General features: G+C 37.8%; 1 protein-coding gene across 3 annotated transcripts in view; it reads left to right on the forward strand.

Annotated features, from left to right (window-relative positions):
- The window catches only part of SSFA2 (sperm specific antigen 2), a 39817-nt gene extending 14249 nt beyond the window's left edge, over positions 1-25568 (forward strand). The window contains exons 9-18 of one of the 3 annotated variants that reach the window (XM_018065361.1): positions 1521-1593; positions 5472-5560; positions 7288-8481; positions 10505-10582; positions 10661-10788; positions 11185-11335; positions 12406-12471; positions 13142-13606; positions 21545-21661; positions 24392-25568. In XM_018065361.1, the coding sequence (XP_017920850.1) occupies positions 1521-1593; positions 5472-5560; positions 7288-8481; positions 10505-10582; positions 10661-10788; positions 11185-11335; positions 12406-12471; positions 13142-13606; positions 21545-21649 (2349 nt within the window). In that variant the 3' untranslated portion in view covers positions 21650-21661; positions 24392-25568. The remainder of the gene's footprint in view (positions 1-1520; positions 1594-5471; positions 5561-7287; positions 8482-10504; positions 10583-10660; positions 10789-11184; positions 11336-12405; positions 12472-13141; positions 13607-21544; positions 21662-24391) is intronic. The other 2 variants (XM_018065369.1, XM_018065378.1) reach the window with 2 other exon arrangements.

Raw genomic sequence — 25766 nt, forward strand, 5'->3', positions numbered from 1 at the left:
ACAGGAAGAATAGAATATGTGATAATTCTGCATTTAAAAACGAGAGATCATAATCTTTCGCCTAAGCTGAGATTCTTAGAATAAAATTAAGGAGACATTTGGATTTCTGTTACACTTTTTCAGTCTGTTTGATACTTGGTTTACAGAAAACTCTTTGAAGTAGGCTAGGCCTGAATAGAGGCTAATAATAGACCTTCTGTTGACTATAAAAAGAAAATGAATTTTGTTTCTTTGCACACAAAACAATGGTTTTCCTGTTGAACTTATGTCTGCTGCTTTGAAGAATATAATTTTTTGGTAATAACAAAGAATAGTAGAAACTAATTTATATATAACTTATAGGTGATGGTTTTAAATGACCAGTATGCTTTCAGTTTTCAAAAGATAGATAAACATGGATTCATGTTCAACTGTGTAGCTGCTGCTACTGCTAAGAACAAAGCACAAATCAGAGCAGTTTTAAAACTGAATGATAAGATCTTTAACCTTTTAAGTTTTTCATGTTGGCTTTTCCACTCTCATTCCTATGGAATATTTCTTACTCTGGAATGGGATTCATAGCTCAAAAACGGGATTCTGTCTAAAACTTGTTTGCTGTTTACTTTCCAGTATGTTTAAGGCCAAAAGCCCAAATGTTTGGTGAGTTTTACCACTTTACTAGGATGTTATTTAGTATTTTAAGTACAAATCATTACAGAGTAAACTGTTGGGCATTAGTATTATACTCCTACAAGTATTTAATTTTAGGATCGAGTTAAGTTGTTAGGATAGATAGAATATTGGAGGAGTGGGTATGACGAGTGAAGAATCAGGCAGTTCCTAAATTACGTAGTTGTTCAGGTAGGAAAACAGAAAGACAGCATAAAAGGACAGCTTCTGTGGGTTTGGTATCTTTTTGAACGTAATTTTCATGGAGAATTTATGGCTAAGATCTTCCACATTTTAATCCTGTAATGAAACCTGCTTGTCCGCGTACAACTTCCAAGTTGTGTCTTAAAAGAACATTTATGTCAAGACAAAGCCGTCTTACACATCAGTGGTTATGTGAAACCTGAAAATGTGTGGACTTTTGTAAGATTTTGCAGTGGGAGCATGATGTCCTGTTTTTCAAGATGCAAGACTTGTAATTGCCTTAAGTGTGTGCCAGTGTGCCGCAGTGAGTGATTAGTGTTTCTCTGGGACTGACTTTACACTTCTCAGTTTAACATTTAGAGAAGAACTTTTTCTTATGGCTCTGTCTTTCATTTAATAGCAACTTATTTTTAATGAAGTATTATACTTTACACATGTGGTTAGTTTTCTTTGTTAGCTATAAACTTGAAGTCCTGTTGTTAACTGAAAAATAGATCACAAAATTGAGATGTGGGACATTTTAACAGTTTTGAGATAGATTGCACTTTTTAAATATATAAAGCATTGGTACCTTCTTAGTTAGATTGGTTGTTAGTAAATGATTATTAAGAAGTAGTCTTCTTTGCCACAGATTCTTCAAGTTTTAACTACCTAAAACTCTTCTATAGGTCCAAAGTACAGAGGGGGAAGCTCCTCATGTTCCAGCCGCTTACCAGCTAGGTCTTAACAAGTCAAAAAGAGGTAAGTAAACCCATACTCACTGGTAGCTAAGCACATTACTGCAATGTCTTTGGGTGATGTGGAAAAGGTATTTTTTTTTATCGATCAGTGTTTGCAGTGCTTATAAAAATAAAAAGAAAATTAAGAACATAGGTGTGCATGCTTCATTGTGGTTTGATTGTAGAATCTTTGGTATCTTCCTGAAGACTTTCGTGCTCATAAAGTAATTTTAATTCACTTATCTTGTAATGACCTCCTTGCACAATTATGTGTATTCTAAATAATGTTTTAGTTCTACACAAGGGCTAGATGGGAAGTGATAGAGCAACAAAGTCAGGCCTACTTTTTACATGCTTATGTTTGAGATATAGACTTGTATTAGCCACCTCTGGGTTTTTCATTACTTAAATCTAGCTCCTAGGTATAATACATGAATGTGCCTCTGGCAGAAAACACCAGTTTTTCTCAGTGATAGTTAAAGCTAGTTAAATTCAAACTAGATCAAAGGTGAGTTGCTGTAGGTACTGTTCTTCTCTTGAGTTATTAATTATTGACCAAAGACCCTTTGAATCAATGTCTTTCACTTTCAACTTGCAAAAAGAAAAACATGTCTGATCATCTTTAAAGCTGTAAACCTTTGGAGATTTAGGGAGAAAGGAAAGGAGAAGAGAAGTTAAATGACCACTGAAGGTAGGAGTATTTATTTTTAAAACTTCACACATGCTGAACCACCCTGTTTTTTTGTGTTTTTTTTTAAAGCAAAGATTCATATGTATGTTCCTAGAATAGGAAATTACATGTTCTCTTCTGATCTCTGGAGTGACTCCATATGAAACAATCTGCATATAAATTTTCTTTTTTTATTGCAGTACAGTACTGACAAACAAGATCCCCACTCTCCCTAGGTCGCCACAGTTCTAGTCAGACACGAAATGAACTTTACTGCTTAATTTTTTTCCCTTTGTGAGTCCATAAATATGTGTTCCTGAGCTGTAAGGCAGAGTTCATAGCCATCCAGGAATCTTTTGCTTTAGGTAGGTAAAGGGATGCATTGGATAAAGCAGCTTGCCCTGTGTCAAAAGGGGGATAAAACCAGTGTAATTACCTTAAGATCCTTGAGGAGTAAGCTTCCTGTAGCGGGAAAGATGGAATGTGGTTTGTATTCACATCTGAGTTTCTTCCTCTCGTCTTCTGTAGGGGCTCTTATTTCTGGTGGCATAACTAAAAATGGTAACATTTTTTTGAATCACATCTTTGTAAATTAACAGTAAAATAGTTTTGTGTATATGCATGAAAGAGGGAGAAAGAACAATAGTGTTTTAGTCATTTTTTTTGAAAGTAGCCTTCCAGATTTTGATGTGATATGCAAGTATGTTAATCCTAGTGGCAGAGTTTGAATCACTGGTAATGTATTCATCTCACAAGGTTAGTAAAAATGCACACAGCGCATGTATGAAAATACATCCCACTTTGGTAATAGAATTTTTGAAGCTGCAGTAATCTAAATCTCAGATCCAGTCCCGGGATTTACAATAGAGGTATAGTGACGCAACACATGTCACAAGTTAACGTTCAGTAGGTATGTTAAGGACAGCCCAACAGGTTCCTTATTGCCAAAGATGTTCAATATTTTCTTTGGCCTAGCAGAGTGTACAGGTGTACTGTTTCTCTGTGATACTGGATAAATAGAATTTACACCTTTTGTTTTGTTCTCACTTTAACGTTTGCTTTAACTTCCTAGTTTTTAATAAGAAATAATGTCTTACCTCTTCAGTTAGGACAAAAGTCTGTTTCTTTTTAATTCTGCCTTTTTCTTTGGTAAACTATGTTTTTTGTGAAATGGAAATGTCTGACTAAAGAATCTCAGTTGTGATTTATAGTTTACGAAAACGGTTTCACTTACATTCTACTTAGTTTATGAAGTCACACTGTAAGGTAGGAGAACTGTTATCTCATTTTCTGTGGAGAGAAGTTACTGCTTATGGCGATAAAGCCAGAACTTGTCCCCGGTCTCCTTGTTCTTTCCGCTGCCTGATGTCTGCTCTGAAGCCTAGGCAGTCTACACTTGACCTGCTGTGTGTGTGAATCCAGACTGGGCTGACTGCGGAGGAGTGCGCTTGGCGCGGGCCGAGCTTCACGGTGGCCAAGACAGACCTCAGGGGAGAGGACTGGAGGGAAGCTGGTCAGGGCTTCCTGGGCTCCTTGGCAACTGCCCTTTGCCCAAGCAGATTGGGCAGTTTCACTTCTAAATCCTCTAATCAACTGTTTAAGTCTGTTGTTGCTTTATGGAGATAACTTTATGGAGATTGATTAATTCAGCAAATACGTTTTTATTGTTGGCTTGCTCTAGTTACTGGGGATACAAAAAGGAGTCAATAAGGTTCCTGTTTTCGGAACACTGACAGTCTAGTTCTTCTTTTTAAAAAGATAGGCAAACATGTAGTTATGGTGATGACTCCTGTGGCATGGTCATCATTTTCTCAGATAATATACTGCATGATTAGTACCTGTGGTAACAGCTTACTCTTAATTCAGTTTCATAGTTATTACAATTTACCTAAACTTATCAAGATATGGATCAGTTCCTTATATTTAATTATGCAGTTTTGTTGACTTCAAAACATTACAGAATAATTTTACATTTTTAATGGGAAAAATAATATTCCATTTCATGTTGCTCCAGGTTGAACCTAAGGTAATTAGAATATTTTTCAAAGTCAGGCAACCAATAATTAATTTCAGATTTTATTCAAACATATTGTGGAATATTTCCTATCATTCTAATCTTAAATGAATGTCGACTTGGTAAACACAGTTTATTTAGCCTATTGCTTCTGCAGAACTTGACTGTGTCATGAAATGTCATCCTCAGTAAATGTAACAGCTGTAAAGTCTCCCCCACTGTGGTGCTCACAGTGTGACTGGGCATGTGATCATGGATTTTTTAGTTACTTAAAAAAATTTTTTTAGGTTATACTAACCAGGAATGATAAAAATTAACAATATTATCTTCTAGTTGAACCTATGTGATTTTCATTCAGCTAAGAAATAACTGTTTCATAACTTAGAAATGTTTGCATCATTTGAAACATCAGAGACATTTAAGTTTCCTTGTATATAAATTATTAATTTGTTGGCCTTAATTGTATTTTTATTTTCTTATTGGGAAGGTAATAGGTGTTTTTTAAATACATAGAATTTTATTTGTTTATTTTTGGTCATGCTGGGTCTTTGTGGCCACACGCAGGCTGTCTCTAGGTGTGGCGAGCAGGGGCTGCTTGAAAGCTACGGTGCGTGGGCTTCTCACCGCAGTGGCCTCTCTCGTTGCGGAGCGCAGGCTGTAGACATGCAGGCTTCAGTGGTTGTGGCACATGGGCTCTAGGTCACAGCCTCAGTAGCTGTGGCCCCTGGGCCGAGCTGCTCCGTGGTGTGTGGGGCATTTGTGGACCAGGGTTCACACTGTCTCCTCATGGGCAGGTGAATTCTTTACCACTGAGCCCCAGGGAGGCTCATAGGTGTTTTTATACACTGCATTTAAACTTCTGATTTTGCCTAAGTGTCTTTACATATTTTACATAATGGAAATGGTTTATTTGGGACTTCAATTTTTATTAGAGCCATTTTTCATTTCAGCAGGTTGTTCTCCAAGGATAAGACCAAAATACATTATATTAGAGCTTAATTTGGAGCTAAACACTGAGAATTTCTGATGTGATTCAGTTTTATTTGAATTCAGGTCACTTCCTGTGCTTTGAAGCCACAATTTGGCATAAGTAATGCATACTTTTCTAAGAAAGAGTCACTGTTGCGTACTGTGTATCTTTTGGAAATCATGTAATAAAGGTACTCACTGAAGCCCTATATAGCAGTTTTGTATAACTGCATTTCTTTTTTGGTAGATCAACTATTACGTACTGCAAGTCAGCACTCTGATAGCAGTGGTTTTGCTGAAGATTCGACAGACTGCCTCTCGCTTAATCATCTTCAGGTAATATTTCCTATCGTAGTAGGCGTTATGATTAACTTCTTTATATTTAGGTGATTTTTCACTGTCTATATATTTAAGACAATCTGTGCAATCTTTATTTTTCAAATGATAACATCTGAATCCTAGAATTTTAGTCTTATTATCTGAGCATTTGTCTGTAAATTTTAAGTTACATTAATTCTTCATCTTTCTCTGACTGAATATTTAAAAACAGCAACAACGAAAAGCTTCTCCTTCATTTTTGGACCACCAGTAAACAGTATTTTAATCCTTAACCTATTTTGTGTTTTTTAAAAAATTTTCTACCATCATTGTATTTCAATGAAAGAAAACGAAAATGTTAGTCGCTCAGTCTTGTCCAACTCTTTGCCACCCAGTGGATTTGCCAGGCTCCTCTGTCCATGGAATCTTCCAGTCAGGATTACTGAAGTGGGTAGCCATTCCCTTTTCCAGGGGATCTTCCCTACCCAGGGCTCGAACCCAGGTCTTCAGAATTGCAGGCAGATTCTTTACAATCTGTGCCTGTATTTCAGTATTTTATAATAATTAATTAATAACTAACTAAAACTGTGGGTCCATAGCTTGCTCACTATTACTTGACTTTCATGCTATAGTGTGTTAGATAATCCAGAAATCAGGCATGTCTTAAACTCCCCTCAAGGAGCTTATAGTTTATGTGTGCAGTACATAATGTACATGAAAAGTGTTTAAAACATCTGTAAGGAAATTTTAAAGAAAACTGGAATAAGAGAAAAAAAAGAACCTAAAAAAGTACCTTAGAAACAGCATTTAAGGAGTAGACACTGAGAAGTTTCTAAGGAGACTCAGAGTAACCCAGCAGCCATAAAAACTGAGAGATGGAGGAGAAACTGTTAAAAGGAGAGCTGTAGCCATTGGAGTGAAAAGATGAAAATTTGTTTAATTCTGAAATTGAGTACTTGAGTGAGTAGTTCTGATGCACTGAATGAGAAGCATGATTGGAGAGTAAATCAGTGACAGAGAAGATACGAATTATGTTCTTTTTTCAAATAAGGATGATAGCTAAGGGTTATAGGTCTTTTTGTCTTTTTTATACAGTAATGATTTAGGAAAGTTGTTTGGCTAAGAGAAAGAGAGCTTGATGCAGGAAAGTCTGGGATCAACCAGGAGAAATACCCTAACTTTTGAGAGGAGGTGGTCAGAAGTACAGATTAGAGGGATTAGCTTTGAAAAGAGACACAGTTTTCTTTCTGAATGGAGAGGAGGGAATGATGGGGTAAGGTACAGGGAAGTTTGTAGGTATTGAGGAAGAAGTTAAGATATTTTTGTCCATTTTCTCTGAGTCACTGTCATATGTTGGAAGGAATGGAATGCTTAGTTGCCCAGTCATGCCTGACTCTTTGCAACCTCGTGGAATGTAGTCCGCTAGGTTCCTCTGACCGTGGAATTTTTCAGGCAAGATTACTGGAGTGGGTTGCCATTTCCTCTTCCAAGAAGGAAAGGAGATGGGTGTTGAAAGGGGGTATTTAAGGAAAATAGTGAAGATCTGGAATATTTTTTGTGAGAAAGCAGAGTTGTTGATCAAGGACACTGAGAGCAGTTTGGAGCAGCACCAGCGCCAAAACCAAGGTGGGAGGCCCGAAAGTGTAGAAGCCTCATAGCAGTTTGGTGTTTTGTTAACGCTTATCAACATAATTAAAATTAACTCATTTGAGTTCGCCGTCCTTCTACCTGTTTTCCTTTCACAGGTTCATGAGTCCTTGCAGGCCATGGGGAGTAGTGCAGATAGCTGCGACAGTGAGACAACAGTCACATCTTTTGGTGAGGACCTTGTCACACCGACAGCACAAGACCAGCCTTACTTTAATGAATCAGAGGAGGAGTCTCTTACGTGCCCTCAGATGGAAAGAGAAAAGGCAGCAGCAGTTGCTGAGAAAAGGTCAGATGGCCAGGATTCCCTCCAGTGCCAGACTGTTGAGAACATAGGACATCAGCAGTCCACCTGGAGTGCAGGGGATCACGTTACTGAAATTACTGGAAGGAAAGAGGATGTGTCTCCAGCACAGCCTGTGGAATTACTAAGGGAAGCAAGTGCTGAAAGTGATGTGGATAAAAGCAGTGAATGTGAATTTGTCCAGTATACCACCCACCATATTCTTAAATCATTGGCTTCTATTGAAGCTAAATGCAGTGAGAAAGGGGCTGAAAATACAACGGGGTCTCCCTCTTCTGTGGACAGAGTTAATACAGCTTTACAAAGAGCGCAAATGAAGGTTTGTAGTCTGTCTAATCAAAGAGTGGGGCGTAGTCTGATAAAGTCAAAAGATCTGTTGAAACAGAGGTACCTGTTTGCAAAAGCTGGCTATCCTCTAAGGAGGTCTCAGTCTTTACCAACCACCTTGCTGAGCCCCGTAAGGGTTGTGTCATCTGTCAATGTCCGGTTGTCCCCTGGAAAAGAGACCAGATGCAGCCCACCATCCTTCACCTACAAGTATACACAGGAGGAGGAACAGAGACTAGAAGAAGAAGTGATAGAGCACGATGGTCAGTCTTCGGTCAGATCCACTATTTTCATCTCTCCGACATCTGGGAAGAAGGACGCCGCCGCCCCGAGCGAAGTGACCCGGCTGGAGGAGTGCCATCAGTGGAGGACCCCGGCCTGTGCGCTCTCCGCTCAGTCCGCCTGCTCCCTTCACTCTCTGCACTCCGAGTGGCAGGAGAGGCCCCTGTGTGAACACACGAGGACTCTGAGCACTCACAGCGTTCCCAGCATAGCAGGCGCTGCCTGCAGTGCCTTCCCGTCCGCTCTCGGATGTCCTTACTCACACAGACACGCTGCCTCCCCTTACCGAGCGTGCTCTATGAACCCCCCTTCTGCAATCGAGATGCAGTTGCGAAGAGTGTTGCATGATATTAGAAATTCACTGCAGAATCTTTCACAGGTATGAAACCAAGTGTATCTTTCTTACTCTTGTTTTCTTTTATTGGTCTGAGTACCTCTTAATGCACTGAAAAGCTAGGAGCCATCAGATGTAACCACCTCAGCCTCATTTTCCTACATCCCTAAATTTATCTGTACCTGCCCACCCCCCCCTGCCCCAGCCTCTTCCTTCCTAGCTCAGGGGAGAAGCTGTAACTAATTCTGAACAAGGTGAATGTCTCTGTTCACAATCTCCCTCCCTTCTAGAGAGGAGATTGTGTTTTCTAGGTGTCCTCCTTTCTTTAGCCTCTCCTCCATTGTCTCTGTCTTAGTCAAGCTGTCTTTGTCATTAAAAAAGAAAACTTCTCAAGCACTCTCTGTCCTTTTCTCTTCCATCTGACAGTGTTCACCACTTCTTTCTAAGTTTTCCTCCCTTGGCTTCTGTGTGGCCGTGTATTCTCCTGGTTCCACCCGTTGCTCTCTGACTAAGCTTTTCCTTCATCTGCTGACTCCTGATGCTGGTCTCCTGGTACAGAATTAGTCTGCTTCCACTGGGTTAAAAGAAGAGAAAAAAATCAGGTAAACGTGTGAATCTAGTCTGTGTGTCATGTCACTTTTAAAGTTACTGCTCTCAGATTTGTTAGTGGGATGGGAATAATTTCCAAATTAAGTTTTGAGAAAGAATTGTCTCTTGGTTTGCCTTTCACATTCCCTTTCTAAATCTCTTTCTAAGCTACTTAGATGAGGCAGTTGAAACGAAGAAAATGATAGTGCAATGTAATGAACAGGGTGTTCAGCTAAGAGTCGAGAAGCCTAGAGTGAATATGATCCGTTCCTTTTCATGATGATGTAGTAGACAGGAAGCCCCTTTGACAGTAAAAATGAAAGTTGGAAACCTTTCAAGTTACGTAGTAAAACACACTTTTAAGTAGAGATTTTATTCTCATGATGATTGTCTTCTACTAATGATTTTCATTCTAACCAGAAAGTGGGTGTCTCTGTCCTCCTTACAAAATGTAGTTCTGTCTACAAATGAGAAATTAACCTTTCAGCTGCAGTTACGGGAAGCTGGGGATTCCCGGGGTCCTGTCCACCTACACCTTCATGTTCCACCTGTCCCGACCAGCTTGTTCTGCTCTTGATGTGGTTTTCTGTTCAGTGTTCACCAGTAACTCAGCTGATTTCCCCGTCCTCACTCCACCCCACCTCGGGAGACAGGTGCTGTGTATCACCTGGCCTCTGCCTGTGTCTCCAGGCTCATTCCCTGTGAGCATGCTCCATGTACGCGTGCAGGCTCCGACCTAGGTGTGTGTCCCTAGCTGTCTGTCTTTTTTTTCTTAACACATGCTGCATTTTTTTTTTTTTAACCTGGGATGACCTGCCCTTGCCGTTCTTCACCTGACCAAGCCCTGTGTACTGTTACAGCTCAAGTGTGGCCACTGTTGAGAACACTTAACCTAATCTGGATTTTTGATTGTTTTCATCATAGCAGTCCCCACACCAACCCCAGCCAATGTTACGTATATATTTCTACTTCTGTTTTCTCCTTGCTTCTTCCACTGTGAGAATGCTTGAAGGCTGGGAATGCCTTCTGTCTTCCTGTTATCTTTCCTGGTGATGCATAGTAGGTACTCAGATATCTGAGCGAGTATGGTGATTGCTTGCTGCTTTCTTCAGCCAAGTCAGTAGTTTCTGTGATCTCAGAATGACATTTGCTATTGCGTCTATATTTCTGAGTTTTGTTTTTATTTTTCTACTTTCTCAAGGCAAGAAGGAGGTCCTGTAAGACATATTAATAGATTTAAACTATATGTATTCCTTTGCCTCTTTCTTGTTCCAAATACACTGACTTATAACTAAAACAGATAGGAATAGTAGGTGGTACTGGTGACTGATTTATCTGATTTCAGCTTATAACATAAAGTGATTTTAGGTTTTGTTTTATGCCCCAAAGAGAAACATATGTACTCCCCAAATTCTGCCTAGATGATGTGGAAGTAGTCACTTTAACATTGCTTTCTAATCAGACTTTCACTCTTTTGAAGTACCCTATGATGAGAGGACCTGATCTTGCTGCTGCTCCGTATAGTACTCAGAAATCATCTGTTCTACCTCTTTATGAAGTAAGTTGTTACTTAAATCTCTGTGTTACAGAATAATTTGTGTGATTTAGAAGTTAATGCTGTTATATTGCATTTTAGAATACTTTTCAGGAGCTCCAAGTAATGAGGCGGAGTCTGAATTTGTTTAGAACGCAAATGATGGATTTAGAATTGGCAATGCTGCGTCAGCAAACCATGGTTTATCATCATATGACTGAGGAGGAAAGGTAAAAAGTTCATATGTCTTAATGTTGACTTAAAATATTTTTCATTCTAAAAAGCATTGTTAACTTTTTTTGGGGGAAGCTGAATTTTATTTTCACTGCTGTATACCCTTTATCTAGTCTGTGAACCAGTGTAAATAAAATTGGGCACAATGTTTTACTAAGTAAACTCTGCCTTCATTGAACTGAGGAAGACAGTGGTTGGAATCTGTTTCTTATTGTCTGGAATATTTGTGATGGAAGCTAGAGGAAGAAAAAGCAGTTATAATGGTCATACTCATTGCAGACGCTGTTGTGCTAATCTATAGAACTTGGAGTTTCAGTAACTTCCGAAAGCTTGTGGGAGTTGTGATACTGAGTTTCCAAACTGCTTTTTTCAAACTCTGTGCCTCCTAATAGATATGAAGTTGATCAGCTGCAGAGTTTGAGAAATTCAGTCCGAATGGAACTGCAGGACCTGGAGCTGCAGCTGGAGGAGCGCCTACTGGGGCTGGAGGAGCAGCTCCGCCCTGTGCACGTGCCTTCACCCTTCCGCCCCTCGGCACTCATGGTATGCTACCTCGGGTTGTTACAGTTTTTTCACTCAGAACTTGTTAATAGCATTCCACACAATTTAGGACAAATGCCTTAATTTAAAAACAATGTATTTTAATGGCATTAGAGACATGCAATGTTTAATGAGCCTTTCCCACAAATCAGTGAAATGTGTAAGTTGTGGTTAACGTCTTAAATATTTAACCTATTTATATATATATAAATACATTGAAAAATTGTAATTTAATAATAGAGAATAAAGAGCAATGCAAAAATTTAAGAATTTTAAGGGAAAAATGATAGTAGGTTAGCATATGACTAATTTAGATGTTACTCGTTGTGTATAACTGAAGAACACACATATATATATTTCATGTAACCTTTCTTCCCTTCGGAAAAAAAAATGTTCCCTTTACATTTTTCCTTTATTTTGGATTCTTTTCCATTCTGTATGTTTTTTAAGAAATCAAATAAGATCTTTGTAAAAGCAGAAAAACACGTATACAAACGAGAATAGAGACAAACACTCTCTCTCTTTATTTTGTACCACTATTCTTACTCCTAATGTTCCTTCTCATGCAATTTGAACTTCAACAATTGTATTCTTATTTTTGCCAAAATCTTTCAGTTGTAGAATATATTGTTTTGAAATGTTGAAACAGTGAACTCTTCTCTTTGTTAATTGAACATAACTGATTTTGTTAAAAACAATTGCATGAACACACATGTATATATGCACACATAGCAAGTAGAAAAAGAATGTGTGTGTGTGTGTGGGTATATATATGTGTATAGCACAGACTAAGCATATCTTGTCAATGAATATCTCATCGACAGTTTTGATCTGAGAAATGTGCATTGGTGAGATCAGAGAATCAGAACATCTTCTATGCAACTTTCAGTCACAGTAACACATTTTATAGGATCCTGTGACAGATGAGGCTGACTTTTGTGACATAAAGGACTGCTTTAGAGCAATAATTAGCTCCTTTTATTATAAAGCACTTGCAATTTGAAAAAACTACACACAGGCACACACACATATATCACACACACATATATATATATATTGTTTTGCTTTTTCAGGGAATGTGTGGCAGTAGAAGCGCTGATAACTTGTCATGCCCTTCTCCATTGAATGTAATGGAACCAGTAAGCCTCTTTCCTTTTAAATCACTGGGGAAGGGAATGATATCATATTTCATAAACACACAGTTTTCCTAATGTAGATTAAAAAAAATTTAAATACACAATTTGATAAGTTAGTTAATTTGATTAGAAGTGAGTCTGGCATTTCTCGAAGTCTGTTGCTATCTTTGGCCACTAGAAAGCCAGTTAATTGCAATAATGATATATCTTCATGGCCTAAAGGAAATAATGCATCATAAAAAGTAATTTATGTTTCAGGAAATGTGCTTTCACAGTCTGATTCCAGGTTCTTTAAGTAATTGGATCTTTAAGATGACTGCATTTTGAACAAAGATTGATTTTTATTATATTTTAAATGAATTAGTTCATTTGAGGGCATTATGAGTTTTTTTTACTGGTTACTTTTCTTTGTAAGTAATTTGGACACCCATGTGGAACCAAGTAAAATTTCATCCAGCTATAGCCTAGTTAAACATTTTATGGCTTGATCTCACTGTGAATTTGAATTTTTCTTGCTGTTTTTGCAAATGAAATTGGTTAGTAACTAAATGAGTGCATTTGAATCATGTCTCTACAAGTTAAATGATTTGGGGCAGCATCGAGGATATTAATCTTCTTTTAACTGCCAATCTTAATTTAAAGAGAGAAGAATTACAGTTTTTCTGATCTCTAGGTCACTGAACTGATGCGGGAACAGTCATACCTAAAGTCTGAATTGGGCCTGGGCCATGGAGAAATGGGATTTGAAATTCCTCCTGGAGAAAGCTCAGAATCTGTTTTTTCCCAAGCAACATCAGAGTCATCTTCTGTATGTTCTGGTCCCTCTCATGCCAGTAGAAGAACTGGAGTACCTCCTATTGACTCAGTGGGCAAACCCAAAACCCATCTGGTACCAAGCAAGAAATTATTCCGAGCATCAGTGGCCCTAACACCAACTGCTCCTTCTAGAACAGGATCTGTGCAGACACCTCCAGATGTGGAAGGTTCTGAGGAAGCTGGAGCAATTGAAGAAACCTCAGAAGCTGTAGGACCTAAATCTGAAGTGGAGGAAGAACATGGAAAAGTCTCATTATTGCCAGCTGCTGAGGAAGTGCATAAAAATGTGGAGCAAGATGAGTTACAGCAAGTCATAAGGGAGGTGAGTAAAATCTATGCTTAATTAATTTATTTTGAATAGGTTTTAACATTAATTATTTATAAGACTCTCCTCTGATTCACTGTATTCAGTAATTTTCCCATTGATCCAGCTCATGTCTATTATGTTTGTAATGCTGTTTCTGCAAATTTCATACTCCCATGTGAAATAATTGCGACTCTCTATATTCACTCTGGTGAAGAAGGTATGTGTAGGTTTTAAAATAGGTGAACATGTGACGAGGACTTTAAACCTCTGTTTCCACCTTTGTAAAATTAAGGATTTTTTTAGATCTCTTCCAAGATTAAAATCTGCCATTTTATAATGTCAGTTGAGATTTTAAGAAGTATGAAGCATTTAATCTATTTGGTTTAGTGAGCTGAGTAGAAACCTATAGAAATTAAGTAAGCCATTCAAAGATAGAAATATAGGATTAAATTTACCCTGTGTGATTAGCAGTATGCAGACCTGAAACATTTAGCAATAGTTCTAGGTTACCGAAAGGACTGCAGCAACTTAGGAAGACTAGTCATCAAAGGCAAAATATTTGAGAAATTAGTAAAATAGTTGCTTTTGGCACCAGGATCACATAGTAAGGAACAGTATGGATATCATTTAAAAAAGGAGACTGCTATAGATACATATTTATGAATGACTTTTTTTTTTTCCTTTTTTTCAAATCACATTGTGTCTTTGGATGCAAAGTTCAGTAGAGTGCATAAGATAAAAATTACATGTGTTGAATTTATTTTTTCATTCTGTCTCTGTCTTAAGAGTAATTCTGAGGAAGAACTGCAATTATTCATAGTTCTTTCCAACTGGGATACTAAAATCCATGATAAAAAGGATCATTCATTCTTTCCATTAGTAAAAAGAAGAATAGCCTACTGTGTTTTTAAAAAATGGTTTACAGGTGTCTTAATGAGTACCTGCTCTGTAAAGGAGAAAAGAAAAATGGATGTAAGACCATGAAATCCTTAAGCCTAAAGTCTAGTAGGAAAGTAAATAGAACTAACTCAAGGAACAGTTGAAAAATCATACAGAAAAGCATTTAGTATAATGTATTGAGAAGGAAGGATTTAGAAATGGAAAATACCAAAATGAACCAGAGAGATGAGTCAGCTTATCTTCTAAAAGCTCCTTCTTTTTAATCTTTGTACTTCCAATAAATAAATTCAGTAATGTGAGTGTAACACATTTTTAGAATTAATTTGTGAGTAACATTGAACAAATTTTTAGTGGTTATAGGTCAAGAATGGTGGCAGCAATTTGCAGCAACATGCGTGGACCTAAAGATTGTCATACTGAGTGAATAACAGAGAAGGAGAAATATAACATCCCTTGTATGTGGAATCTGTAAAGAAATGATACAATTGAACTTACTTACAAACAGAAAGAGACTTGTAAACTTAGAGAACTGAATTTATGGTTGGCAGGGGGAGGGGAGAGGGTAGGATAGTTAGGAAGTTTGGGATGGGCATGGACACAGTGCTATATTTAAAATGGTAACTTTATAGAACATGGAACTCTGCTCAATGTTATGTGGCAGCCTGGATGGGAAGGGAGTTTGGGGGAAAGTGGATACATGTATATATATGGCTGAGTCCCTTCACTCTTCATCTGAAATTATCACAACATTGCTAATGGGCTGTACCCAGTACAAAATTAAGTTTGTTTGTTTGTTTTTTAAGAATGGTGGCAACATACCCAAATGTTTTTTTCAAATGAGCCATTGCTTCTCTGGGTCCAGAGACTAGTTCATGTATGAGGTGCCATCATTTACAGCTGCATGACAGCAGCTTGAGAAGTACCTTGAAAATACAGTCAGTTTTGCTTTTTATAACATTAATATAGGCATTCCTAAAAATCATGCTATGCATATTTGTGCCGTAAAAACTACAGAGCTCATGGGGAAAGTAGTATTAGAAGCATACCATTAAAAACTTTTGTCAGTGATATATTTTTGAAAAGGTGAAAACCTAATAAAAACAGTAACACTGTTTTGTTAAGAAATAAATGCTTCAATAGTGTGACGCTGCCTTGAGAAAGACCTGAAATTTGCTTCTGGAATTGGATTTTGGAAGGGCTGCAAAATAAGTTACTTGTCAGTTACTGTGAAGTGGTAGAGGGCGGAGATAATGAAATCCAACAGAAATTGTAATGCCAGATGCAGATAGGTGTGCTTCATAACACAGTGAACTAAGAAATCTAGTAGCTGTTTAATGTTTGTACATGTTGGGTACTCTGTTCCTAGGTTCAGCTGACATTCAGACAAATTAACACTTACAAAACAAGCATTCTGTCAATAGCAGAAGACACTGCATGTACGTCATTTCTTTTCATGACATGAATTACCAACTTGAAATTTAAAAGATCTTAATTCTATAAATTTATTTGTCCTATAAATGTAATTATTTTGTAGGTTGGTTGTGTCTGGCTAATGTTTAGCAGTCTCTATACAGCCACCTTGCTCAGTTAGTTAGGTGTGACTGATGGTGTTTCACGTCAAAGGTCAATTTTTGAGTAGAAACTCCAGTACTTTGGCCACCTCATGCGAAGAGTTGACTCATTGGAAAAGACTTTGATGCTGGGAGGGATTGGGGGCAGGAGGAGAAGGGGACGACAGAGGATGAGATGGCTGGATGGCATCACTGACTCGATGGACGTGAATCTGAGTGAACTCCGGGAGTTGGTGATGGACAGGGAGGCCTGGCGTGCTGCGATTCATGGGGTCTCAAAGAGTTGGACACGACTGAGTGACTGAACTGAACTGAAGTAATTATTTTTCTCCACAATGTATTTGTTAACTGAGGAAATCAGTTTTAAGGTACTCCACATCTGGCACCCCAGTCCAGTACTCTTGCCTGGAAAATCCCATGGACGGAGGAGCCTGGAAGGCTGCAGTCCATGGGGTCGCTGAGGGTCGGACACGACTGAGCGACTTCACTTTCACTTTCCACTTTCATGCATTGGAGAAGGCAATGGCAACCCACTCCCGTGTTCTTGCCTGGAGAATCCCAGGGACGGGGGAGCCTGGTGGGCTGCCGTCTATGGGGTCGCACAGAGTCGGACACGACTGAAGTGACTTAGCAGCAGCAGCATCTCCCTTGACACAAAATGTTGTATTTTTGTTCCCTTAGCTTGCTCTGGTTTGAAAAATTTCCTTGGAAACTGAACTTCATATAGTCATTTGGCATAAATACGCTCTTAATGTACACTTGAGTCCTCATTTTTAATGTTGTTAATGGAGCCTGATATGTGCTGTGAGTGATTTCCTCATAGCTCAGTTGATAAAGAATCCACCTGCAATGCAGGAGACCCTGGTTTGATTCCTGGGTCACGAAGATCTGCTGGAGAAGGGAATGGCTACCCACTCCAATATTCTGGCCTGGAGAATTCCATGGATAGTCTGTGGGGTCGCAAAGAGGCAGACAAGACTGAGCAACTTTCACTTTCACTTTCACAGCATCCCTAAACCAGAACATTGATTTTTTTGGGCTGGTAGAACTTAGCATATACAGAAAACTTGGTTGTTCCCATCATAGTGTGGTGGTGCTAGAGAATTACTTAATCATTTATAAGAACCTCCCTATTAAATATAGGAGATTTTATAATTTGAAGGACTGACATGTGAGACAAATGTTTGAAGAATTTTTCAGAATTTGTTACTGTTAATTAGAAACTTCCTGATTCAGAATTTGACATAGTTTGGAGGAACTTTAGCTTAACACTGACCCTTTTAACTGTCTCCAAAAAAGCTTACCAAGCAAATTGTATAGTAGATGAAACAGGGCATAAGAGGAACATTGATGTCCTTGAAAAAAAAAAACACTCTTTTGAAGCACTTTAAAAGCATATCTTAATGGATAAATTAGTCTAATGTCATCTATAATTTAAAAAATCATTTGGGTTATTATCATTTTAGCTCAGTTATGATGGTATTCTGTTAAACTTTGCAAAATATTTAAAATTCAGATTAGTCTTGATTCTGCTCATTTAAAATGGGTAATCATTTTCCTTAAATATAATAGTACTGAATTCCAGTTCTTTTAAACACTTATTGTATCAGCTACCAAGAAAAACAGAATTGTCTTCCCAGCAAATTCTGGGTCTCTAACCCCATAAACAAAGCCATTATTCAGGCAGGGAAGATTTAAGCTTGGGTTGAACAGTTTTGCCGGTGAGGATTAAGCATGTTTGGCAAACACTTCCAGGGAAGTTTTCTTATTGTTCTCATGGGTGCATGAAAACAACGATGTCCGTCAGGCCTTTGTTTCCATTATTTCACCGTATGTGAAGTTTTTTAAAAGAATGCTTTCATTACTTATAATACTGATACAGTAGAATTCTTTTGAAAGAGAACACCAAAAGAAAAAGTAAGTAAAAAAGATTACTTAATAGAATAAATGAGCATGTGTCCACAGAAGCAAATTGAACAGAATTAAATGTCAGAGTATAAAGATAGATTGCTCTGTGTAGAGTTTTCTTCTTTGTTCAGTGAAGTTCCTAGGCTTGGTCCATGCCTCTGAGTAAGTGTATTTCATCTGGCACACTTTTATATGTATTTTGGTAAATACACAGCTTGCTTGTGTTCTTACTACAATGCTATTAGTGATCTCTGTAATAATGGCTGCTGCACAGGAGGCACTCAGTAGAGGCTAATAAATGGATGTGTTGTCCCACACTTTGGGCTTGCTGTCATCTTGTTAATATGCCAATGTGCATTCCTTCCTTGATCTCAAGTAGTCTGTCTTCAGTGGATATTACTTTTTGGAAGTTATAAAATGGACTTCACCTTCCATTCCACTGATTTTCTCACTGCTTATCCTTCCCCACCTCTGTAACGTGGGAGACTTTGGAACTAATTTATTCGTTCATACATTTATTACTTCAATAAATTATCAAAGGCATTTTGTCATTTTCCAGTGCTTATGTGTAGTGCTTTGTTTTTCACTTTGTTCTTTTTTGTGTGTGATACTCTTTCATTCTCTCGTTGATGGCATTTATTCAGACATTCATTGAGCACTTACTATGTGCCAGCACACACTGATGAGCTTCCGTTTGAGCACTCCCTTCCCGTTCGGATTCCCGTCTGCTCTCTCACTAGTGGGAACTGTCTTATCAGCTGGGCTCCCTGCTGCTCGCTCTCTTACGGTGCTCTTGCTGCTGCTCTCATCCTCACTGTTGTCTGCAGTTGGCCTTACTTTTTCATCTCACTATGTTAAAATTTTGTATTCTCTGATAACTTTTTCCTCTCTTATCCCATACTAGTCTCTCATTTTTTATTCTGTTCTTACATCATTAATGAGTTAACATTTTTTCCTTTTTAATATTTTATGAAGTGTTTGTTCTGGGTCCACCTAGATAATAACATCCCTGGTAGAGACTTTTTATGTTTTACTGCACTGATGTCTGTACCCATCCCCACCCCCCAAATATTGGTATACTTTTTTGGTTTATAGATAATACTTTTGGGCTAGTTTGTTTTTGAATGATGAAGAATGAAAAAAAATTTTTGAGTGAAGTGTGATGAGATGTGCATTGGACAGCAGGACTGAAAGACTCTGCTAACTCATTGTCTTGTAAATATGGATTTACAGAGGATCTAATTTAACACGCTGCATTTGTACTTGTATGCTATGGCAAAGAAATTCTGGTATCATATTTGTATCCAATATGTATTTGTTTAAAAGACAAATCTGAAGGACTGTGAACTTAGCAGACCTTTGATGTTTAAAGTTTAGAGACACTGGTAGAAGGTAAAATGAGAAGATTTTATTTATTTAAATATGTTTCAGTACAGATAGCTGGTAGTTAAGGAGCATTTGTTTCTCTGAATATTTATGTATAAATATATATATATATTATATAATGTATATATTGCATGACATTATTACAGAGCCATTTTTGGAAAGACTTCCATTGAGATGTGTTCAAGATGTACTTAGGAACATTTTAGGAGGGAGATCAGGCTGGCAGGAAACTGGAAATGTAGAATTTTTAAAAGCTGGTTGAGTGTGTTTTGAGTGCTGATTCAGGAAGGCATTATCAGTTTATTTGAGGAAACACACATGTAAAGCCTTCGGAAAGGGCTACTCAGGGGTGATGCACTGGGCTTCCCAGGTGGCCCAGTGGTAGAGAATCTGTGGCCAGTACAGGACATGCAGGAGCTGTGGGTTTGATCCCTGGGTCCGGAGGATCCCTTGGAGGAGGAAATGGCAACCCACCCAAGTTTTCTTGCCTGGAAAATCCCATAGACAGAGGAGATTTGTGGGCTGCACTCCATGGGGTCACAAATCAGAGAGAAAGAGATGCAGGTGTGCATGTGTAGTGTTGGACACCTGGAGGAGAAAATCTTGAGGGAACTGTCGTTGCCCCTAGATCTGTTTGCGTTTTCCAACAATGAAATGACATGTAAATACTTATCCAAAGCAAAATTTTCAGTCAGGTGACAAACGTACCATACAACTAAATACTGATTTATTTAGAGTTTATGGTTGTTTTGGTGGTGGTGTTTAGTCTCTCAGTCATGTCTGACTCTTTCCTACCACATGGGCTGCAGCATGCCAGGCTTCCCTGTCCTTCACCATCTCCTGGAGCTTGCTCAAACTCATGTCCATTGAGTCAGTGATGCCATCCAACCATCTCATCCTCTGTCATCCCCTTCTCCTCCTACCTCAGTCTTTCCCAGCATCAGGGGCTTTTCCAATGAGTCACTTCTTCCCATCAGGTGGCCAAAGTATTGGAGCTTCAGCTTCAGCATCAGTCCTTCTAATGAATATTTAGGGTTGATTTCCTTTAGGATTGACCTGTTTGATCTCCTTTCTGTCCACGGGACTCCCAAGAGTCTTCTCCAACACCACAGTTCAAAAGCATCAATTCTTCCATGCTCAGCCTCCTTTATGGTCCAACTCACATCCACACATGACTACTGGAAAAACCATAGCTTTGACTATATGGACCTTTGTTGGCAAAGTGATGTCTCTGCTTTTTAATATGCTGTCTTAAGTTTGTTATAGCTTTTCTTCCAAGGAGCAAGCATCTTTTAATTTCATGGCTACATTTACCATCTACAGTGATTTTGGAGCCCAAGAAAATAAAGTCTGTCACTGTTTCCAATGTTTCCCCATCTATTTGCCTTAAAGTGATGGGACCAGATGCCATGATCTTAGTTTTTTGAATGTTGAGTTTTAAGCCAGCTTTTTCACTCTTCTCTTTCACTTTTATCAAGTGACTCTTTAGTCCCTCTTTGCTTTCTGCCATTAGGTAGATAGACATTAATTAAAGAAAAAAACATAAAAGTGAACATAATATTTAGTCAGTTCTTTCAGGTTATTTTGTGTCATAGGGTAAATTTTCTATGAAGTTTTAACATATGTTAATGCTTTCAACTTGAGAATTGTGTTATTTTGTAATGGAGTTATTTGAATTATGTTAGACAAGATCTCCGGAGAAGGCAATGGCACCCCACTCCAGCGCTCTTGCCTGGAAAATCCCATGGACGGAAGAGCCTGGTGGGCCGCAGTCCATGGGGTCGCTAAGAGTCGGACACGACTGAGCGACTTCACTTTCACCTTTCACTTTCATGCATTGGAGAAGGAAATGGCAACCCACTTCAGTGTTCTTGCCTGGAGAATCCGAGGGACAGGGGAGCCTCATGGGCTGCCGTCTATGAGGTCGCATAGAGTCGGACACGACTGAAGCGACTTAGCAGCAGCAGCAGACAACATGATCAGAACATGATCTGAGTTTGAGTATAGATGGATATGATTCCCTGATCTCTCTCTGTATTTCATGAAGGATTTACACGAAGATTTAGTTTTCTCTGTAGTTTAGCTGACTGTAGAAATTAAATGTTATTTACTTGTTTTTTCTGATAAGAGAATAAAATGGATTATAGTGATACTGTTAAGTTCTCATTTTCTTCTTTTTCCATTCTAGATTAAAGAGTCTATTGTTGGGGAAATCAGACGGGAAATTGTAAGTGGACTTCTGGCAGCAGTATCTTCCAGTAAAGCATCCAATTCTAAGCAAGATAGTCACTAATGGAATTTATAGGTAAATTTTTCTGAATTTCTTTGTTTAGCTAATTGTAACTTAGTACTTTGGAGAAGGCAATGGCACCCCACTCCAGTACTCTTGCCTGGAAAATCCCATGGACGGAGGAGCCTGGTGGGCTGCAGTCCCTGGGGTCGCACAGAGTCGGACACGACTGAAGTGACTTAGCAGCAGCAACTTAGTACTTAGTTTTTAATGCTTTTTCTTAGTATATAGGTCTGTTCCCCTAGCTAAATTTTTATTTTTAGGAAGTATATAATATGTTATTTTACACTGTGAAAACCTTCTATAACCTCATTTGAAGTGTAAGTCAAATCTCATAATCTCAAACCTCCAAGTGATATTGATATTTTATCATTTTATTGAAATTTCATTATAGTAAATAAATTCTGGAATTGGGGAAATTGGGACCTTCAAACCTGAATTTTGATAGCACTGCCCTGATTATAATATTACTTCAAATGGATCAAGATTTCAAGCATGCGTGCATACCAAGTTGCTTCAGTTGTGTCCAAGATTTTAAGACTTAATCATAAATTTTTAGTGTCTTTTGTTTTTTATTTTTATTTTTTTATTTATTTTTTTTTTATTTTTTATTTTTTTTTAAATTTTAACATCTTTAATTCTTACATGTGTTACCAAACATGAACCCCCCTCCCACCTCCCTCCCCACAACATCTCTCTGGGTCATCCCCATGCACCAGCCCCAAGCAAGCTGCACCCTACGTCAGACATGGACTGGCGATTCAATTCTTACATGACAGTATACATGTTAGAATTCCCATTCTCCCAAATCATCCCACCCTCTCCCTCTCCCTCTGAGTCCAAAAGTCCGGTATACACATCTGTGTCTTTTTTCCTGTCTTGCATACAGGGTCGTCATTGCCATCTTCCTAAATTCCATATATATGTGTTAGTATACTGTATTGGTGTTTTTCTTTCTGGCTTACTTCACTCTGTATAATTGGCTCCAGTTTCATCCATCTCATCAGAACTGATTCAAATGAATTCTTTTTAACGGCTGAGTAATACTCCATTGTGTATATGTACCACAGCTTTCTTATCCATTCATCTGCTGATGGACATCTAGGTTGTTTCCATGTCCTGGCTATTATAAACAGTGCTGCGATGAACATTGGGGTACATGTGTCTCTTTCAATTCTGGTTTCCTCGGTGTGTATGCCCAGAAGTGGGATTGCTGGGTCATAAGGCAGTTCTATTTGCAATTTTTTAAGGAATCTCCACACTGTTCTCCATAGTGGCTGTACTAGTTTGCATTCCCACCAACAGTGTAGGAGGGTTCCCTTTTCTCCACACCCTCTCCAGCATTTATTGCTTGCAGATTTTTGGATCGCAGCCATTCTGACTGGTGTGAAGTGGTACCTCATTGTGGTTTTGATTTGCATTTCTCTAATAATGAGTGATGTTGAGCATCTTTTCATGTGTTTGTTAGCCATCCGTATGTCGTCTTTGGAGAAATGTCTGTTTAGTTCTTTGGCCCATTTTTTGATTGGGTCGTTTATTTTTCTGGAATTGAGCTGCAGAAGTTGCTTGTATATTTTTGAGATTAGTTGTTTGTCAGTTGTTTCATTTGCTATTATTTTCTCCCATTCAGAAGGCTGTCTTTTCACCTTGCTTATATTTTCCTTTGTTGTAAGAAGCTTTTAATTTTAATTAGATCCCATTTGTTTATTTTTGCTTTTATTTCCAGAATTCTGGGAGGTGGATCATAGAGGATCCTGCTGTGATTTATGTCTGAGAGTGTTTTGCCTATGTTCTCCTCTAGGAGTTTTATAGTTTCTGATCTTACATTTAGATCTTTAATCCATTTTGAGTTTATTTTTGTGTACGGTGATAGAAAGTGATCTAGTTTCATTCTTTTACAAGTGGTTGACCAGTTTTCCCAGCACCACTTGTTAAAGAGATTGTCTTTACTCCATTGTATATTCTTGCCTCCTTTGTCAAAGATAAGGTGTCCATATGTGTGTGGATTTATCTCTGGGCTTTCTATTTTGTTCCATTGATCTATATGTCTGTCTTTGTGCCAGTACCATACTGTCTTGATGACTGTGGCTTTGTAGTAGAGCCTGAAGTCAGGCAAGTTGATTCCTCCAGTTCCATTCTTCTTTCTCAAGATTGCTTTGGCTATTCGAGGTTTTTTGTATTTCCATACAAATCTTGAAATTATTTGTTCTAGTTCTGTGAAAAATGTGGCTGGTAGCTTGACAGGGATTGCATTGAATTTGTAAATTGCTTTGGGTATTATACTCATTTTCACTATATTGATTCTTCCGATCCATGAACATGGTATATTTCTCCATCTATTAGTGTCCTCTTTGATTTCTTTCATCAGTGTTTTATAGTTTTCTATATATAGGTCTTTAGTTTCTTTAGGTAGATATATTCCTAAGTATTTTATTCTTTTCGTTGCAATGGTGAATGGAATTGTTTCCTTAATTTCTTTTTCTACTTTCTCATTATTCGTGTATAGGAATGCAAGGGATTTCTGTGTGTTGATTTTATATCCTGCAACTTTACTATATTCATTGATTGTCTTTTGTTTTTTAAAGAAACGTATCCCATAGGTCTCATTGTACATAGTACATTAGGTCTTATATCTAATCATGTCATAATAGATAATGGAGGATCTTTATTCTCATCCTTCCTTTTAAAGACTTTTCAGTAGTAATTGAAAAATGCTTAATTTTTACTTTTCTTTCTTTTTTTAAGGTTTGCGTGGGTCCTATTAGCTGCGTGATACTAGAGTTATCAAGGATATACACTGGTGGGGATGTCATTTGTGCTTCAGAAGATACTTGCTGCTGAGCTGGGCTACTGTATACAATGTTTATTTCTTCTGTGCATATCTTTTCAAAAAACATAGAAACATAGGCACTTTGCTGACTTTATTTCTTTTCTAAACTGTCAAAACCATAGTCATTTGAAAAGCCTAATATTTATTTGTATGTCAGTATTTTCCAGTTGATTGCCTAGGTAGAATTAATTTTAAAACTTGAAAACTTCCAAACTTAACCAACTTATAAATAACATATTTCTTCAGACTAGCTTCTTAAAACACTGACCTCTATGAGGTATTTACTGTGCAATAACTGATTCATTTTTTGAGAGCTTGAAACAACCAATGATACTCCCTCCACTGCTGTTAATTAGTGTCACTTCCAAGAAGAAAAATTATCCTGTTGTAAAAACTGCTTTTAATTCTTGAGGAGGTTACTAATAGCAGTAGGATAGAATTTATGTTACCTAAAACTACTTAATGTTCTTACACTGTAAGCATTGTTATTTTACCCAAGACAATTGTAATTTTATTGTAGCTTATGTAGTTTGGGGATTTTTGTTTGTTTGTTTGTTTTTGGAAACATGTCTTATATTAAACACTATGTACTTTTTGCATTGTCCAGACTTCTTTATTATAAGGACATGTTTCTTCTTTTAGACTAAATAGTAGAGTATTGCCAAAATAATGGGGCCTGTGACTTGAATGGATAGAAATGAATAAGCTGGTTTTGTTTTTTCATAATGGAAGTAATTTAGATTTTTGTTTTCTCATAAACAAATTTTAATTCATTCTTAACCAGTGAGAACTGCTTGTTTTATGGGGGGAGTGGGGGTGGGGGGGGAAGGAAGGTAGTTTCCTATTTGGTTTTGTATATGTTAAATAAATGTGTAAAGTAACAACCAGATGTTATTAGAATTATTCTTTAGCATTTATAATTTTCAACTCCTATTATATTTCTTTGTGTGAAATTTTAATCAAAAGTGGTTGAGAGGTTAACAATATACTTCGAAAGAATATCTAAAAGGTTTTTTAAATGTTTGAATTATCACATCACACAAAGGCTGATTTCTAAAAAAAAAATTAATAAAGTATTTATTTTGCCTAACATGTTTTTAGTGATTTATTTTCTTGAACCACAACATGAAGAATTTGGATTAGATTTGATAAGTAACAGGATCCAAAAGAATTAGAGCATATAATCTATTAGGCTAAAATTCTCTTTTCCTGAAAAGGCGTCTACGATGCTTTCAAAAATGTTGTTAAGACTAGACCACCATGGAGAAGGAATGCGCACTGATGCCTCTT

This window comes from Capra hircus, chromosome 2 (assembly GCF_001704415.2).
Source record: "Capra hircus breed San Clemente chromosome 2, ASM170441v1, whole genome shotgun sequence".
Lineage (NCBI taxonomy): Eukaryota > Metazoa > Chordata > Mammalia > Artiodactyla > Bovidae > Capra > Capra hircus.